This window comes from Arvicola amphibius, chromosome 1, assembly GCF_903992535.2.
Source record: "Arvicola amphibius chromosome 1, mArvAmp1.2, whole genome shotgun sequence".
NCBI lineage: Eukaryota > Metazoa > Chordata > Mammalia > Rodentia > Cricetidae > Arvicola > Arvicola amphibius.
This window is the reverse complement of record NC_052047.1, coordinates 136,790,804-136,809,174: the sequence shown is the minus strand read 5'-3', so window position 1 is coordinate 136,809,174 and position 18,371 is coordinate 136,790,804. Positions and strand designations below refer to the sequence as shown.

General features: G+C 44.9%; 1 protein-coding gene across 2 annotated transcripts in view; it reads right to left on the bottom strand.

Moving 5' to 3' along the window:
- Dock1 (dedicator of cytokinesis 1) overlaps positions 1-18,371 on the bottom strand; it is a 504,121-nt gene that overhangs the window by 424,161 nt on the left and 61,589 nt on the right. For both annotated transcript variants that reach the window (XM_038330219.1, XM_038330227.1), the window contains exons 5-10: positions 14,325-14,421; positions 11,321-11,469; positions 8,384-8,519; positions 7,688-7,845; positions 5,925-6,006; positions 5,407-5,542 (exon numbers count right to left, since the gene is read on the bottom strand). In XM_038330219.1, coding sequence (XP_038186147.1) covers positions 5,407-5,542; positions 5,925-6,006; positions 7,688-7,845; positions 8,384-8,519; positions 11,321-11,469; positions 14,325-14,421 — 758 coding nt within the window. The remainder of the gene's footprint in view (positions 1-5,406; positions 5,543-5,924; positions 6,007-7,687; positions 7,846-8,383; positions 8,520-11,320; positions 11,470-14,324; positions 14,422-18,371) is intronic.

The window sequence follows — 18,371 nt, the reverse complement described above, 5'->3', positions numbered from 1 at the left end:
GAGAAGCTATGTAATAAGGAGGACCTTAAGAGGGACATGCATGGATCGCTCTAGGAAGGAGAAATACATAAGATCCTCCTTTGGAAACTGGGGGTGGGGAGAGGGGGCAGGGAGGCAGGGAAGAGAAGAAGGGATGGAGGATGAGAAACGAAGGAACAGGATGATTGAGTTGCAGGAGGGAGAGGGAGAGCAATGAAAGAGACATCTGGATAGAAGGAGTCATTATGGGGTTAGGAAGAAACCTGGTGCTAGGGAAATTCCCAGGAATCCACGATGACCCCAGCGGAGACTCCTAACAATAGTGGAGATGGTGCCTGAACTGGCCTTCTCCTGTAATCAGATTGGTAACTACCCTAATTGTCATCATAGAACCTACATCTAGTTAAGTGACAGAAGCAAATACAGAGATTCACAAGCACTGGGTGGAGCTGCTGGAGTTCAGTGGAAGATAGAAAGGAGAGATTATATGACCAAGAGGGGCCAAGATCATGACAGGGAAACCCACAGAGACAGCTTACCCAAGCTAGTTGAAGCTCATGGATTCTGGGCTGACAACTGGGAAGCCTGCAACTAGGCTCTCTGAATGTGGGTGATGATTGTGTGGCTTGGTCTTTTTATCCCTGACGCATAATCATGGTCCTGAATCAACTTGGTATGCCAGGCTTAGTTGACTTCCCCTGGGAGGCCTTACCCTCTCTGAGGGGTGGATGGGAGATTGGGGGAGAAAGGGGAGCAAGAGGAGGAGAGGGAGGGCGAACTGTGGTTGGTTTGTAAAATGAATTTAAAAATTAAAAAAAAAAAAAAAAGAAGGAAATGGAGCCTTGCTGAAGTGGCCACTGGGAGCGAGTCTTGAGGTTTTATAGCATGGCCCCACTTGCTATCTGCCTTCTTGCTTTCTGACTATGCCTCCAAGTGTGACCAGCTGCCTCCAATTTCTATTGCCTTGCTATTTCCGTATAGTGGCAAACTGTATCCTTAAACTGCCAATCAAAATAAACCCTTCCTTCCTTAGGCCACCATGAAAGGTACTTGTCGCACAACAACAAGAGTAACTGTGACGTGCAGAAAGCATAAAGGTCTGTAGGCCAGAACAGTAGCACTGGCATCTCTTGCGGAGCTCAGGAAGCCACAGGGAAAACCATCACACAGTGCACTGAATCGGTGAGGCTGTTGGTCTACGAACCAACACGTGTGTGCAGAGATGCAGGCGAGCACATCCCAGATAACTGGAGCACTGGCTAACAGCTGCTGGGAAGAAGCACCAACCGAGAGCTCTACCACAAAGGTGAATACCCTGAGCTCCAAGGTAAAAGGACTGTTAATAGGAGTGTGCATTTAGATTGTAGCCCCTGAACCTCTAACTCTTGAGCAATATTTTACAAACGGAAGCATCCATAATATGATGTTAAGTGCTGGACCATGTAAAAAGTGCACTAACACACAACAAATAGTAAAGTTGGTAAAAAGAAAGCAAGACATGAAAAAGTCAATGAACAAACAAGCTAGACACAATATGACCTAATATTGGTCAGTGTTTTCCTGCTGTTGTCTTATATATCTCTATCAAACAAACAAGCTAGACACAAAAGGACCTAATATTGGTTAGTGTTTTGCTGCTGCTGTCTTATATATCTTTATCAAATAGGGCATTGAACCCACGGCCGCACACAGGATAATGGCACGATCCAAGATTGATCCCCTGGCCAGGTTTTCCCACAAAAGTAGGGAGAAGTTAGAAAAAAAAGGTACACCAAGAATAAAATTGACCCTGGCTGTGTCAAATTATGAATGGTTTATTTAATTGTCTTTCTTTTCCATATAATTTCCATTATTTTTCCCACCACTGCCAATCACTTTTGCATTATCAAATGTTTTAACAAAAAGGATGGTGACATATTATTTTCAATAAAAGACTAAAACCCGCGGGCTTAAAGGTGCATGAATGCTTTTTTTCCTTTGCCAGTACCAGCTCTGTTGACACAGACAAACAGAGATTGTTCTAAAAAAAAAAAAAAGCCACAAAATTAAATATGTGCACATGGACATAAAGCTGCATATGAAGGGCAGAATCCCATTGCCACAAAGTCAGTATCCCTTTAAAAGTTTGAGAAGAGGGTTCCCTAATAAGAAAGGGAACCTATGTCTAGGTGGTCAGGAGAAGGGCGAGAGCTCTGTGGGAGTCAGAAGACTGGGCCAGGAAAGGAGAAGATGCTCCTGAGTATGCTGAATACCAACACATACAGAAGGGGACAGGGTAGGTTGGGGCACTGCAATGGGCCATTGGAAAAAAATAAGTCTACATAGTAAAAGCGTGAGAAAAAATGTTCACCCTCTGTTTCAGGGCAGAAAGCAGAAGGGCAGAAAGAAGAAGCTCCAGATATCAATTCACAGAGCTGGTCCTCAGGTGACTGCGGAGGCCAGAGTGCTAGGTGCTGGGAACAAATATGAAGAAGCCTGCACTGAGCCCGAGTAGGAGGGCAATTGCTAGGCTTCCGTATAAAGAAGCAATGGTCCTTCTCAAAGGTCGTGAGAATGGACATTTGCACAGCCAACCTACGGATGATACAGCTGCCTCCGAGGGCCTCGGCAGCACTTCACATGGGAACATCATAGCACTACAGATGCAAGGTCCCAGCAGCCAATCAGATAGCAGAGAGGTAGAGGCTCATCTCTTAAGAATTCAGACAACCGGGCATGGGGGGCGGGGGGCTAGAATTTGTCTCATGCCCAGAGAACCAGTTAGAGAAGACCCAAGAAGAAAAAAAGCAAAGGTCAGTCCAGGTGGATAATCAGTGGTGCAAGTAAGTACTGCAGCGAACAGCAGATATCAGGAGATGCAATGGTGACAGCCTCAAAACCAGAGATCCAAGTACCTGGGGAAAGACAGTAGACCAGATGTCCTCTAACTAATGCAAGTGGCAGGGGGCTATCAGATCTGATGGCCCTAATTTAGCATATACTCTAGACTCTAGCTCCAGGGAAGTCCAGGAACAGAGAGGCTGTGACCCAACACCAGCCTCCACCAAGCAAATGGAAAGTATGTTATAGGCATGGAGAAGCCATAGCAACACCAGTAGGTATCTGCCCACGCTTCCTCCCTCAGGACTTCCCAGAACATCACAATCAAACCTGAAAATGCTAGGAAAATCCCCATTTTAATCCAGTGAGAGAAAGAGGGAGAGAGGGAGAGAGGGAGAGAGGGAGAGAGGGAGAGAGGGAGAGAGGGAGAGGGAGAGAGAGAGAGAGACTGACTCTCTGCCTCGGGCTAAACCTTTGCTTTCAGAAATCTAACAATGCCCTCACAGGAACTTATCAGCAGGATCTCCACAGTGATCTAATAACCAGAGAACCTGCAATATCCCTGGCTGAAGATGTAACTTACATTATCATGTCACAGATCTCTCTGGTGGCTCTGGGGAAGAATAAAGAACCCAAGACAAAAGAAATACAGCATTTCCCTAAAATTGCCGTGCAGGTAGGACCAAGAGAAGAAAAATTCTGGTCACAGGCATCTCAGTTAAATATGGAAATGATGCTACAGGCTTAGAAAAATAAGAGTAAGTTAGAGAGTGTATTCAAGGACTCAGGGATGGAAATGCCAAGCTTCTCCCAGAAGAGAAAACCCCTGAAAGAGCAGGTCCACCCTCAACATCTCACCATGGAAAATAAAGCCACTGGTATAGCCCACTGGAGAACTCAACCACTCAACAAAATTCTCCAGATTTAGGACTGGGATGATGGACACCATTCATTCGTCAAAACCCATAGAACAGGACTGACAAGATGACTCAATAGGTAAACTGCTTGCCACACAAGCATGAGGGCCAGAGTGTGATCCTAGCCCCCATGTAAAAGTCAGACATGGTGGCGTGTGGCTGTAATACAGCCCTGGCAGGGTGGGCATGGAAGGAGAAGACAAGAAGACCCCTAGGCCCTAGGGCTCAACTGACAGATCAATGAGCTCCAGGTTCAAGGGAAGACTTTGTCTCAAAAAGAAGGTGTCAAGCAAGTGATAGAGGAAGACATCTACCTTTGACCTGTGATGTCCACAACACACACATTCACATGGACACACATGGACATGTAAACACACACACATACACTCAGGCACGCACTGGCATACACATACACCCAAACCCTGACAGAATACACAATGCCGACACCAAACATCCCTGTAAACTGCAGACTCTGGGGAAGGCCACAGTATATGTTCAACGCCTGTCATAAACATAGCAATCACTGGTGATAGAGCTATGGCAGATACTGGGAGCAGGGCCAAGTGTATAGGAGCTGTTTGTTTTATTCAGCCCAATTCTTCCAAGACCTACAAGTTTTCTAAAAATAAGTCTATTTAATGGAGTTAAAACTGAAGTGCTGAGTTTCCTGGTAGCCAAGCAGAGACTGCCTTTGATCACTAGCTATACAAGACACAACACCTAAGTATCAGGAATCAAGAATTCTCCCCATATCACTATTCTATGTGTCCTGCTTAATACTGTCAGCTTGGAACTGCCTAGAATCACCCAAAAAGGGTGTTTCAGTTGAGTGTTTCCTTTACCAGGTTGTCTAAAATTAAGTCTATGTGGGATGCCTTGATTCATAATTGAAGTAGGAAGGCTTAGCCCACTATGGGTGTTACCATTCCCTGAGATATATAGCTGAGCATAAGCATAAATAAGACAGAGGATAAGCCAGCAAGCAGGTCCTCCACAGTTCCAGCTATGAACTTCTTGACTTGAGCTGCCTTGACTTCCCACGTGGTGGATTGTGACCTGGAAGTAAATAAATTCTCTCCTCTCCAAGTTGCTTTTGGTCATAATGTTTTATCATGGCAACGGGATGAAACCAGAGCAACATGATTCCCATGGACATTAAGTGCCAGAGAAGTGGGGGAAAGAGTTCCCCTGCAACGCTAATAAAGAAAACTGCTTCTCGACCTTATAAGAAAAGCAACTAATATTGAAAGAAGTCACCTAGTGGGGACACTGAGCTTTCCTTGACACAGATAAGCAGGCTCTCATTTTCTTGTCCAGCCACCAACACCAAGCAGAGATGTGGACAGTAAATAGCCCATGTGCTAGCTGTGTTGTGCTCTCATAGAGCCAGACTGTGCCTGTCCACTCCTAAATCAAGCACTGAGTCCAGTAAGCCCCCTAGTGCTGACATCGCACAGTGTGGGCAAGTGATTCAGTGTCTCTCCCAGCCAAAGCTGGGATCTGCTTTCACACTAGAGCGGACTGACTCTGAATCTGAAGCACTGGAAATACAGCGGGGGAGCTCCAAACTGTATAAAAAAGAACTAATAGACAATGTTTTCTCTCCAGTAGCTAAGTCCATAAATTAAAGTGGCCCGCTATTCTTTTTCAAAGTGAATGGTCTCAAGGAACACAGGGACATGGATTTTACCAGCCACGCCAAAAGGTCGCCGCAGCCCAGAAGTCAGCTTCCTTGTGTTGCTGTCCCTCAGCTCCATGCGACCAACTCGGACAATCTGGCAGACAAAACTGATTTTCTCCCTTTTCAGGTCTTTGCTCCCAAGATCCTAGAAATATTAATTTCCATAAATTATTATGGAGAACCATGATTCAACACAAGTCCAATTGAAAAAGGTCGTAAAAACGATCAAAAGGCTATTCTCAGACCAGCTAAGATATTTAATGTTATTCATATGACAAGAGGGAATAAAGGAACAGCAGACACTTGGCTAAGTGAACTGAAGACACGAGCTACAGAGACAGGCTCTGGGGATTTGAAGTAACCAGTCTCATAGTGAGCAAAGATACAACTCAGAAACTTCCAAAGAGGACTCAGTGATTCCTGGATTAGCCGGTGTCACAGCCACCCCCAGGCACTCGAAGACTCCCTAAAACAGCCATGAGAACAGGACACAATGACACTCAACCCACGGACATGGATGGACTCACCGTAAACACAGCACGCAAGTTATGTAACCGATCAATATCTTTCGGTAATCCTGAACTAGGCCAGCGGACCAGATAGTTTTCACTTGGGGGAAAAAAAAACAGGAGCAAATTAATCTTCCAAACATAGACAGGTACCAAATGTGCCCCCATAAGGCCTCATAGTTAACAACATGGAGGTCCCCTATGCTCCTGACCATGAGTTTACGAACACTGAGGTCACAGACTCTGCCAAGCAGGCACTGTATGAACAGCCTTTCACTTTCTATGACATGGGTTATCCGTGTAAAAGAAACATTTGAGAATGACATTTCAGTGTTTATAATATGAAAAGCTTCTCTGTCCATTTAGAATGACAATACAGAGCTGTGTATTGAATTTGGAACAATGTATATTTAATTCAGAGCCTTCGAAAAGCCAAGCAAGCCATAAAATACAAACGGCATCTCCATCAAAAAGAAAAAAAAATGCACTTATCAGAAGGGAGAACCTATGTGCTGTTTCCTGCAAATACTACATGTTTAAATTTTGATAGCTCAAGTGAAAATACAGGAGCGTTGATACATAGATATGCACACATACCACACAGTTCAATCATACTTTTTTTCATCAGGATAAAGAGAAAGTTTCATTGAGGACCAATGTACTCACAATACTTTCGTTGAATAGATATTTATTCTGAGTCTTTGTGTGACAAGAGGAAATGAGCAACATACACACTAGTCAATCATCTTGGAGAAACGGCAAAGAGGCGAAAGTCACAGAAGACATTCCTAGACCATTTGTTTGGAAAAAGCAAGGCGATACTTGTAGGTTACATTTGTCTGCTTTCTATGGCTGTGAAAAACACGACTTGAAGAATCATGGGGAACAGAGTGCGTATCTCATCTTGCAGTTCACAGTCCTTCCTGAAGAGAAGTCAGGGCAGGAACTCAAAGCAGGACACGGAGGCAGGCACTGAAGCAGAGGCCATGGAGGAGCCCTGCTTACTCGCCTGCTCTCCATGGCTTGCTCAGATTGTTTATTATGCAACCCAGGACTACTTCCCCACAGGTGACACCATCCACACTGGGTTAGGATCTTCCACATCAGTCATTAATCAAGAAAACACACCCCAGACTGGTGTAGGAGGTGCTTCTGTCTTTGTGTAGCTTTCAGTAGTTAAAAAAGAAACTGCTTTGGGCCTGTGGATAGGGCAGAAGTTAGGTAGGCAGAGAAGACAGAACTAAATTCTGGGAGGAAGAGAGCAGAGTCAGAGGGATGCCATGGATCTGTGGCCTGAGGTAAAATGTGCTGAAACTTTTCTGGTAGGACATGACCTCGTGGTGATACACAGATTAGTAGAAATGGGTTAAATAAAGATGTAGGGGTTAGCTAATAAGATGCTAGAGCTAATGGGCCAAGCAGTGATTTAATTAATGCAGTTTCTGTGTGATTATTTTGGGGCTAAGCTAGCTGGGGGGGCCAGGACGAACAAGTGGCCCCTCCCTGCAACACTAGACTTTGCCTTCAGGACAAGATACGAGGATTTTCTCAATTAAAGATCCCTCTTCCCAGATGACTGTAGCTTTTTGTCAAGTTGGCACATTTACTTGAGCTGAGAGCCGCATCCACTGCCAGGGCCTCACCATGCAGGACCACATCCTCATACTGCGGGTCAGAATAAACCCTTCCGCATGAAGTTGCTTCTTGTTGGGTACTTAAGTCACAGCAATGAGGAAAGAGTAACTTTTCTCACTGAAGCTTGCAATGAGGAAGTCACCTACCTGATGAATTTGGACTCCATGGGGTCATAAAGAGACATGAGGACTTCAGCATCTTCTCCTATTTTACAGACCACATTTTTGAGATTAATAAACAAGGCCAGAGATGGGGTCGCTGCAAACTTTGCTTGTCTATTGATGTCCATATTCTGCTTTTGAGACTACAAACAGAAAGGTAGAAAGTCAATGTGAGCAACCTGAGCAATACCCCTTGATCTTTTTAATCCCCTATAGAATAGAGAAAAGGCACCAACTGCTCCGCTGGGCCATGCTGCTCATACAGCCACTCTGTGTCCCCACTGTGCGCTCTCAAGCCACACAGCCATCCTGCCGCAGCTCATGCTGCGTGTTTGCAAGAACATAGGCCTTCCTATCAACAAACTGATGACTGGCTCTAATTTAGGGTCCTCTCTAGAATGATGTGCCCCAAGGAATCAGTGTGTCACTCCTCACTGTGCCGCCAATCCCTGGAATTCGGCAAACGACTGACTAATACTTGCTAAATTAACAGGTTGTGCCATACCCACTTGGCTCCATCCCACGCCTCCTTTTTGGAAAACACTGGCACTTGCTTTTTTGGAGGGGCGGGGGGGTCTTCTTAGTGCCAATTCTAGGCATCCTTGACATTCTCCACTACTCAACCCAGTCTCTAGGAAATACAAACCCCATGCAAAGTACATGTTGAAGCAGTGAACTCACTTTCTCTTCCTGTAGCCGTTCCTCGACTTGTTTCGAAGCCACTTCGTGTGCTCGGAAGAGACTAATGGTGCTCGTCAGTTCTGGATCCAAAATGTTCCCATCTTCATCCCTCACCACCAGGTCCAAATCGAGAATTCTAGAAGACCAAGAATTCAGAGCGGAGAGAAGATGAATCCAGGGAGTGAATTCCCGAGGACAATGTCAGGCCCCCAGCCACTGAGCAGATGAAAATGCCTCAGAAACTGGGATTCGTCCACAAATAGCAGAGAATGTCATTCTGTGGTGCTGCTTGCCGTAACTCAAAATGTGTCACAATGAGAGAATGAAAATTACTCAACGTTGCCTGCATTTTATTTCAATAAAGCCTTCATCTTCCAATCAGAACTTACAGATCTTCAAAGTCCAAGTGAAGTGTGCATGACTCATAACGGTGAAATCTGTAGACAACCAGAGCTCACTACTGCACCTTGAACATGCATACCATCCATGGGGATGTGATGGCAGAAAGTCTTGCAAGGGATCACTAGCTGTCTCAATACCATAGTTCACTGACAAAGCAAAACCTCTCAGATGTGGCTAACTCATCCCAACCCTGACCCTGCTCTAAAAGTCAATCCCAGCATCACGGGGTCAGCATTGTGTGAGTGAGGTCACTGGTGTAGGGATGGAGTCAGCTCTGATGTGGGTGAGGTCACTGCTGTGTGGTGGGTCAGCACAGTGTGGGCATGGCAATGGCATGCGGGTGTTGCGGGTGAGCTCCTGGAGGCCCAGCCACAAGGTCCTATGGGCCATACCTGGTGAGACCCCCTCAAGGAAGATATAGATCAAGTCATTTGCCAGCTTATTATGGCAAATTATCATGTGATGTCATTGTCACCTCAATCCAGACAGCCTCTGGACTGAGGTGATAAAAATGAAACCAAAGCTCACTGAAACTAGTTATGTGACTGAGACTAAACATCTAAAGAATAAAGAAGATGGCGTGGACATGGTCTTACCACACCACCACCGCCATATAAGGTAGCCAGTTACATAAACCGGTCTGCACTGGTCTCTGCAATCAATACACAGGTTCTGTTGAGGACTGCTGATCTAACCATAACAAGGCTAGAGACTAGTCCCATTAGATGACAAAGAGTCTAAAGAAGGGGCTAGAAACCTCCCCCATGAAATCAGTGTGAGCATGTCCCTGTATCTCTCTGTGTGTGTCTTGATGTACATGCAGGTTTCTATGGGTAAGTGTGGCTGTGGACCTGTTTAGGTATATCTGAGTGAAGGTGTGTGTGCATGCTTGTCTCGGTGTGTGTATGTGTGTGTGTGCAAGTATACCTGTTTTGCACTGCCATCTTTGTAGAGAAACTGCCCATGATGGCCTTGACCACATTTACCACAGTTCCCTGGACACCTCCTCTCCCCGCTTCATTCAGGTAAAAAGGAAAAGTAAGAACGCATGAGAGATAAGGCTGAGAACAACCTGCTTCCCGAGAGAGCAGACCATCCTACAATCCAACACCCTCCACTTCTATTTTACTTGTATTATTAGCATGACTTTGCGATCTCCAGGAGGAAGTAGGAAGTAGAGAGCATGGGGCTACGGAGGAAGACTGGCCTGCAGTCCTCAGGCAAACTTGTCTTAATAAGGTTGTATTTCCTATCAAAGCAGTAAATTACATTTGGAAACACTTTCTGTCTTAACAAGATTGTTCCATGGTGTAATGTACTTAGGTTGTTTCCTGCAGCCAGATTAAGCAGGTGGTCTCTGAACCTAACTTCAAAAACAGGCTCCTCCAACAGAAAATAAAATCAGAGCTCCAAAGGTTTGCTTTTATAAGCAGGGGGTCTTGTAATAGGTTTCATTGAAACAGTATCTAATATCTTATACCTGGAATCTCTGATCTTGGAGGTGAAAATAAATAAAGTCACACATAATGTAATATTAGGGAACTTTCACATATGAAAACGGGCGAGAGGGGGACCAGAAAACAAAATTATGTAAATTACAGAAAGATCTTATGGCTTACCTAAAAATCCAATGAGCTGATGGGCAAACCCTACGTTCACCTCCACATCCTCAGGTGTAAAAACGGGAATGGGTGTGGACTATACCTTAATTTTTCTACTGCCTGGACAGCAGTCTGACTGAGCTAACTCCAGACAACAGAACTCAGAATCCCAGAAATGGGGTCCCCAGATTGAAACCTCCCCCCAAGCGATTCTGAGATAGAGAAGCCTCGGGGAAATGCAAGACCTAGCCACTTTTAAGGCTTCCTGAAACTCTACACTATGTGAACAAGCCAACAGGCACCAGGTGGGAGAGACCCTGATTTCATCCTGGCGACTGATAAAAAGTCATGTCCCTGGCAGCTAACGACAGAGCATGCTCTCCTCAGCAGTGAGAGAGCCACCCCTCAAGACGCCCAAGTAAACCAGGGTGGGAGCTTCCTGTAAGTGGAAACTTTTCCAAAACACAACATGTAGTTCATCTCAATTGCAACTCAAACGAGCTGTTAGATTGGGTATGTCAACCCCAAGGACAAGTTTCATGGTGACTGTTAACATCTAGTCTGGCAATCAGACCAAGGGAGCCACAGGGAGTGGTCTAGGGCTCACTATGGCCCATCTACAGTCAGTATCAAATGTCACTGTCAAAGGCTGTGAGTGGAGAGAAAAACCGCACGGAAGATCACAACAGCGTGGGATGAAACAGCAAAAATGACAGGTTCCCCCAGCCCAGCTCCACGACTCCACCACTTACACCATGAAGACCTTGAAGCAATGGTTTCAATGGTAAACCAGATTAGAATGTAAGCCATGCCATTATCTTGATATTAGAAATTTGGCTTTATGATAAAATGTAATTGAGACATCCTCCTGTCTTAGGATTGCGCTATTATACTGGACAATTTAAGCATGAAATCATCTTTTAAATAAACAAACCTGTTTCCATAATCAATTTTGGCCGTGACCTTCTTCTTCAGCTCTTTGAGCTCATCCTGGGGCAGAGTTCCAGAAAGAATCTGTGACCGCCACTCAATAAGGTCATAGATCATGTGTCGCACGCTTCGAAACATCTCTCTATTATCTTGCTATAGAGTGGGGGAGGAAAAGGCAACTGTAAAGGTTCTGGTTTAAAAAAAACAGCACAGTTGAGATCATATCAAACGGATAGTTCTTCAAATACAAGGAGAATAGACACCGCTTCCTGGGATTCTGTAACTGTCTAATGAAAAGCAGAGTCTCACGTCAAATAGAACACATCATATAGGATTTGGTTCCTCTGAGACACTGAAAGACAAGCAGCAGCCCGCCTCCGCAGACTGCATCCTACATTCTCAGTCATAAAACACACAACAAGAACAGCACGTTGAGCCTCAGCATGGCCTAAAATCCCCAGCATCACCCTGTGCGCGGCCAAAGCTTGAAGGTGTGTCCATGCAGCCAAGGACCCCTGTAAAGGTAGCCTAACACAAAACTATCAACTCACTTAAAACACTAGAGATTCTTTTTTTTTTTTTTCTAACTTCATTGCTCCATTGTGGAGCCTGAAACTTTGTAGTTAACAAAGACTGACTGACATGTCACAGTGTCAAAAGGTTGGACACGCCTGGAAGCGCTGACCATCTTAGTCTCCGTGACAGTGCTATCCCATTGCTCGCCTAGAGGGGGCAGTCTTCAAAACACCCTGTGTTCCAAAACCATGCTCTCAGCTGACACATCGGTTCCCGAGACACTGGGACCCTCGCGTAACACACAGTGGTAGCAAGTATCTACCCATGGATACTCTTGTTGCTTCTACATCAAAAGAAAACTGGCTCTTCTCGCTTTTTGTGTACTGGATTTGTGGTACAAAAAACAAACCAACAAACAAAAACAAGCACATTTGCAGTTGTTGGTACAATCCACCAAGGAGTCTAAGGCTGTCTGCAATGTTCTGCCTCTGAGCACTCAAGCAGGACTTAATAAGTATATCTTAGGCACCATGATTCCATCAAAAGTAAAAAGCGGAATTGCTGTTTTCAAGAAGGAGCACCGCTCTACACTATCTGCTCCCTATCTGAAAACCATTTGAAACGCCTCTTTCTAGAAGTTTCTAAAACAGCCCTACCACCAACCCAACACATAGCACTCTGACAAGTTATCTTATGTTCCATGCTTGTGTCTTTATATAATAGCATGGGTGAGTGAGTGTGTGGGGGCGGTGTGGCAGTGCACAGAAGACAGCAGAGGGTGTCTGATCGCCCTAGAGTTGGCGCTATGAATAGCCGGACATAGCACTGGTAATCAACTTCTGGTCCTCCAGAGAAACACCAAGTGCTCTTCACTGCTGAGCATCTCCTCAAGCCGTTCTTAGAACATTACTCTATTTCCTTCCTTTACTTTTCCTTCTTTTCCTTTGTTTTTAATCTGTTGCTATTGTTTTGAGACAGGATAGCCTGGGCTAGCCTCATCCTTAGACTATTTTTTCCCAGTTATTCAACAAATATTTATCAAGACCTGACAATGTGCCAAGAACTACAGAAAGCAGAGCAGGGCAGAGACTTCGGCCATGAACTCTTAACCTCCCTGCCTTTACTTGACAAGTGCATGCCACCATGCCACACTCCTAATTTTGATTCCTTAAATGAAAACTAAGAGATGGAAAGTAAGAATTTACTGGAAAACATGTTTCTTTTCATCTCACTAACACCCCCCTGCCCATCTCTCTAACATCATATAAAATTCATACCTGTTTTGCTGACAAGTCTACCACCAGAGAAGAACTGAAAGAATGCATCTAAATATTTAGAGCCACCTTTGACTTGGCTTTGTGCAAATCTAACAACACCAAGCCATTAGAGGTGAATGTGCCATTTGCAGAAGGAACCAGGGGATGGTTCAAAATGCTGACTCTGCAGCAAGGAGACCCACACTGTCCACTCACAGATTCGTCCATGGTAACTCACGTTCGTCATGTGATCGTATTTTTGTTTAAAAATCGCTAAGTTGAACATGAAATACCCACTATGAAATTGCTCAGATTTACGCAAAACATTCATGGCTAACTTCACGCGTTTAGGTTTGTGAGTACGTTTGATGAACAATTACCACAAGGGCTTATTACTGCGCATTTATAGGAAGCCACTGTATAATCAAAAACACGCCTGCCCAGCGAACAGCTGTGGAGACTTGAGGACGTTTTCTATGTTCCCGCGAAATTAACGCACTGACTTCCTCCCAGGGCCCTTGCTCGGTGATAATAACATTAGCATATGAGAAATCAACACTCTGAACAGAAATACGGGCTTAACAAAAGGTAATCTTCGGCAAATATGGATTTATGTGCGAAGAAATGCCCCAAGGGAAAATGAAATGGAAGATGTCAGAGCTCCGACATCTCTGCATTAATAAGAACTGGACAACCGCTCACAGAGCCAGGATTGGAAATGCTCCCCACCTCACCTCGGACACCATACATCAAGACTATCACACTCCTCAGACCCTAAGACCCACCCCTTACAGGTAGTCAGGGACAAAAATACAATGATTGCTAGTAACCCTTTATTAAAGCTTCAAAATTAAGCGATTTCTATGCAAAAGTAGATTTTAATTTTCATGATCGAAATATACACCCAGAGGTGACATCAGCCTGGTCCCCTCCTTCGAAGGGCTGACAGCAGCTACAATCCCCTTGCCCAACACAAAGTAAGATGGATCCATGATCAACTTCCATTTTAATTCAGTTTACTAAATACAGTCAGCAAACTGCATCCTAACACAACAAAGGTCAAAGGCCGCAGGGTTCTCAACAGGAGCCAGAACGATCGACGATCCATGCTGCTTGAGAAGCAAGACCCTGCCTCAGAGGCTCTCCTCTCCAGGATCCCAGGGAGGGAAAACTATGTGTTGGTACAAGGACCAGAAGCGCCATTTTTAAGCGTTAACCAAGCATCCCATTTCTTACCACGTAAAGTTGCCTCCAGATGGTGGACCACTCTCGCAGTGTTGTGGTGACTTCCTGTATGAGGGGGAGGTCCCCCGGGATGACAGTTTCATGTTGCCTGGATGACAGAGGGAGAGAGTAGCTGATTCTGTGGCTTGATTGGGAGTTGCGCCTGATTGAGTCCCTACGAGGGGCTGGAGAGCTCAATGGTTAAGCAAATGGGGGAAATACACAAACACCATATGTCCACATGTGTGAACAGACGCACCTATGAACGACAAGTTCTTTGTATAGAACATGGGGATCTCTACATGTTACCATGCCTCTAAACCATGAAACGCGTGATGTGGGGTAAGATGAAGCGGAGAAAGACGAGCCACTGAAAGTCTTCAAAATGCCAAGGGCTGAGAAGTGGAAAGTAAATTCAGGATATGTGCACACACATCTATCTCAGAGTGCCATAAATCGCACCCAGATGATGGGTGTCATTAAAATGCAGGTTTGAGGCAAGATTATTTTTGCATGTCTACCAGGTATACAACTCATTATACGAGGATGCGGGGAGCAATTATCCTTGCTGAAATGTATGATTACAGCTTTCAATTGTTCCCGGAGACTCTATCCAGCCCCTCCCACGACTACTTACTGACCTTTCCCTTCCACCCTAGAAGATTTTGCCCTGGTCGTGGCTTTAACTCTTTATCAACATATGCATTACTTTATGGTCTTTATTTCCCTGGTTTTTAAAAATCACATCATTCATATGTGGCAGAGGTTAGGAAGGCACAGGCAACAAACACCTGCTTTATTAGCTGTGGGCAAAATCATCAGATGGAGGGAAGGAGCCCACCCAAACATCAGTGTAAGTGTGAGGGAGTCACGAGGTCAGGAAGGTGGAGGGGGAGGATCAGGATGGTGCTACCCCAGTGACACCTGCCCACCTGGACGTATGATGGAGGGGGAAAAGCCCTGGCTGTGGGCATCAGTAGGTGCGAAAGGGGACACGTGCTGAAGAAAGGACACATCAATAAACAGAGAGAATAAATCCAAGAGTTGTGCTGTCTCACATGGTGACTGGTGTCCCTAGGAACAGACTACACACTTAAACATGGCTAGAAGCTTGAACTTTAAGTGTTCTTACCACAGACAAGTATGACCAGAAGGTAGCCTCTCATGACTATCTTGTGTGAACTAGCCCGAACTCCCAGTCTGCAAAGTATGTGTGCTTCAGAGTACCACATTAGACACCATAAATGCACAGTTTTTTATTTAAAATAATTCATTAAAAGACTATATCGGGTAAAGCAGGCACTGAGCCGGAAATAGTTACTCTGGTTTTCTAGGGGGAGGGAAGAGGCTAGGGGTGGGTGAGATGGGGTGGCATGTAACCCTTGTAGCCATGACATGAACTCCTGACCCTCATGCCTCTACCTCCCAATTAGGAATTCGGATTACAAGCATGTGACACCACTCTTGACTGGAGGGTCTTAGGTCACTAAGCGCTGCCCAAGTGAACCACAGGTACAAAGAAACATCAAGGCTAGAAGCCCAGATTCTAGCAATACCTGCAGAGAGAGACCACTTCAAGGTGTGGGAGAAACAGGCCACGTCACAAGGGAGGGGCCCAACAGAAATGCCCTAGCCCTGAAAGTAGTGTGTGAGGGGGTAGGGGAGGAAGGATATAGAGGTCTCAGTGCCCACAGGGGGGCTTCACAGAAAATAGAGACCAATAGTAGACATTGCTGCAGGTAATCCTATGTCAGCAGAGGAGGGGACAACATGGGGATTGTTTTGTTATGACGAAATTTAAAAAGCACATTTTTATAGCCACAGGCATGAAACAATCATGAAGCCGGGATGGTGACCAGGGTTCTGAAAGAAGAGAGAAGCCAGACAAGAGAGGACACAAAAGGAAAAAAATCATGGGAGAAAGAGCAGGTAATACAAAGTAGTGTGTGTGTGTGTGTGTGTGTGTGTAATGGGGGATAGAATATGAATGAATACAATATGATAATAAACCTGAAAAATAGACAGATAGAATGGAGGTGAAGGAGTGGCTGAGTCAGCACTGGACAAGAGGAATGACCAGAAAAAAGAGAGCAGATGTCTGTAAGGTAGCCAGAAGAAATGAAGAGATGGTGGTTATATGTCAGGCTCTCTAGCTGGAGGTGGGGATGGGGGTGGGAGACACGACACTGGGCAGTCAGATACAGTGGGAGCAAAGGTCGGAGCCAGGAAAGGAGCATGGAGAACAAAGGCTGATGGCCAAGAGCATCATCACTGCTCAGCACACTGTTCTTGTGCTCACTACACTGAAACCTGATCCCAGAATGATGTAGGTGTGTCTTCTATCTGATGATTTCATTGGATAATTAATAAAGAAACTGCCTGGCCCATCTGATAGACCGGCCCTTAGGTGGGTGGAGTAGACAGAACAGGAAGAAGGAAGTGAGGTAGATGGCTCAGTAAGATGCCACACCTCTCCTAAGTGAGACAGACCACTGTGCCGCTCCTGAGAGAGAGGCCAGACGCAATGAAGCTCCAGCCCAAGATGGATGTACGCTAGAAACTTCCTGGTAAGGCACCACTTTGTGGTGCTACACAGATTATTAGAAATGGGTTAAAGCAAGATGTGAATAAGAGTCTGAAATTAATGGGCCAGGCAGTGTTTAAAAGAATACAATTTGTGTGTCGTTATTTCGGGGTATAAGCTAGCCGGTGACCGGGAGCTGGGCAGCGGGAACGCGGTCCAACAGCCCCTCCACTACAGAATGGCGCCCAACGTGGATAACTGAATCCACAGAAAGCCTGAGAAAGCTTGGGAAAGAATAGAGTAAAGCATGTTTTCTCGGTAGCAGCAATTTCTCGGGTTTGGCTTTGCTTGCTAGAGCAAGCGCTCTCATCTAAGAGAGGCTTCCTGACTCAGCTTTAGCTGCAAAAACCTGCAGCTCTTTTAAGAGGTCCTGCCACGAAACACTTAAACGGTGTTGATGAAAAGCTGAACGCATGTTTTTCGGTTTTCAGCTGTAGCAAGAAAAAAGTTGTGCTGTTTTAAAATGCCGGCTTTCTGGGCCGTCCTGCCAGGGCAAACTCTGACTCTTTCAAGCAGGTGTCCTGACTATGGAGCTTTTGATTGTTGTTTAACACTGTTGCAGCTTGCTTGCTGGCAAGTACCTTGAAACGCCACAGAGTTGTGGTAATAAAAATGGCTCTAGCAAGTACCTCTGCCATGAGGCTGGAAAGCTAAGGAATGGGATGGATCTAGCTGTCAAAGCCACGGCTTGAATCCTACCCATATTGCTCAGTAATTTAAAGGCTCATATGGTCAAAAAAAGAGAGATAGTAAAGAGAGATTCAAAAACAAAGAAAACCTCTAAATGATTTACACTGTGTTAAAAATATATGCAGGCTAAAGGTTAAAGTTCTTAAAAGTAAAAAAAAAAAAGAAAAGAAAAAGAAAAAAAAAGGAAGTAGTTTGTTGTGGTGGTACACACCTTTAATCCCAACACTTGGGAGGCAGAGGTAGATTGACCTCTGTGATTTCAAGGTGTGGCAGCACACATCTTTAATCCCAATGCCTGGGAGGCAGAGACAGACAGATCTCTGTGAGTTCAAGGTGTTGTAGCACACACCTTTAATCCCAGAACTTGGGAAGCAGAGACAGTGGATCTCTGTGAGTTCAAGGACAGCCTGGTCTAAAAAGTTATTCCAGGACAAAGATATACAGAGAACCTCTCTCAAAAAATAAAAGTAAAGATAAACGAAATAGAGGTTAAAATAAAGTCATATAAGATGGAAAATACACAGAGAATCTTGATACTGTATACTATTATACTCTCTTTGAATTGTTTGAATGCTGAGGAAGAAGCAATAGCTGCTAAAAGATATTTGTTTACAAATGCTGCTGAACTAATCCAAGATAGATATTTTGAAAATACCTTGACTTCAGAATTTGGATCTAAGGATATGATGCTTTGGAAAGGAGTTTCTTTTGTTTTTACAGAAAATGAGACCGTGTGGATTGCTTCTATCCCAATATGGTATGATAGACCACGCCCTCCTGAAAGG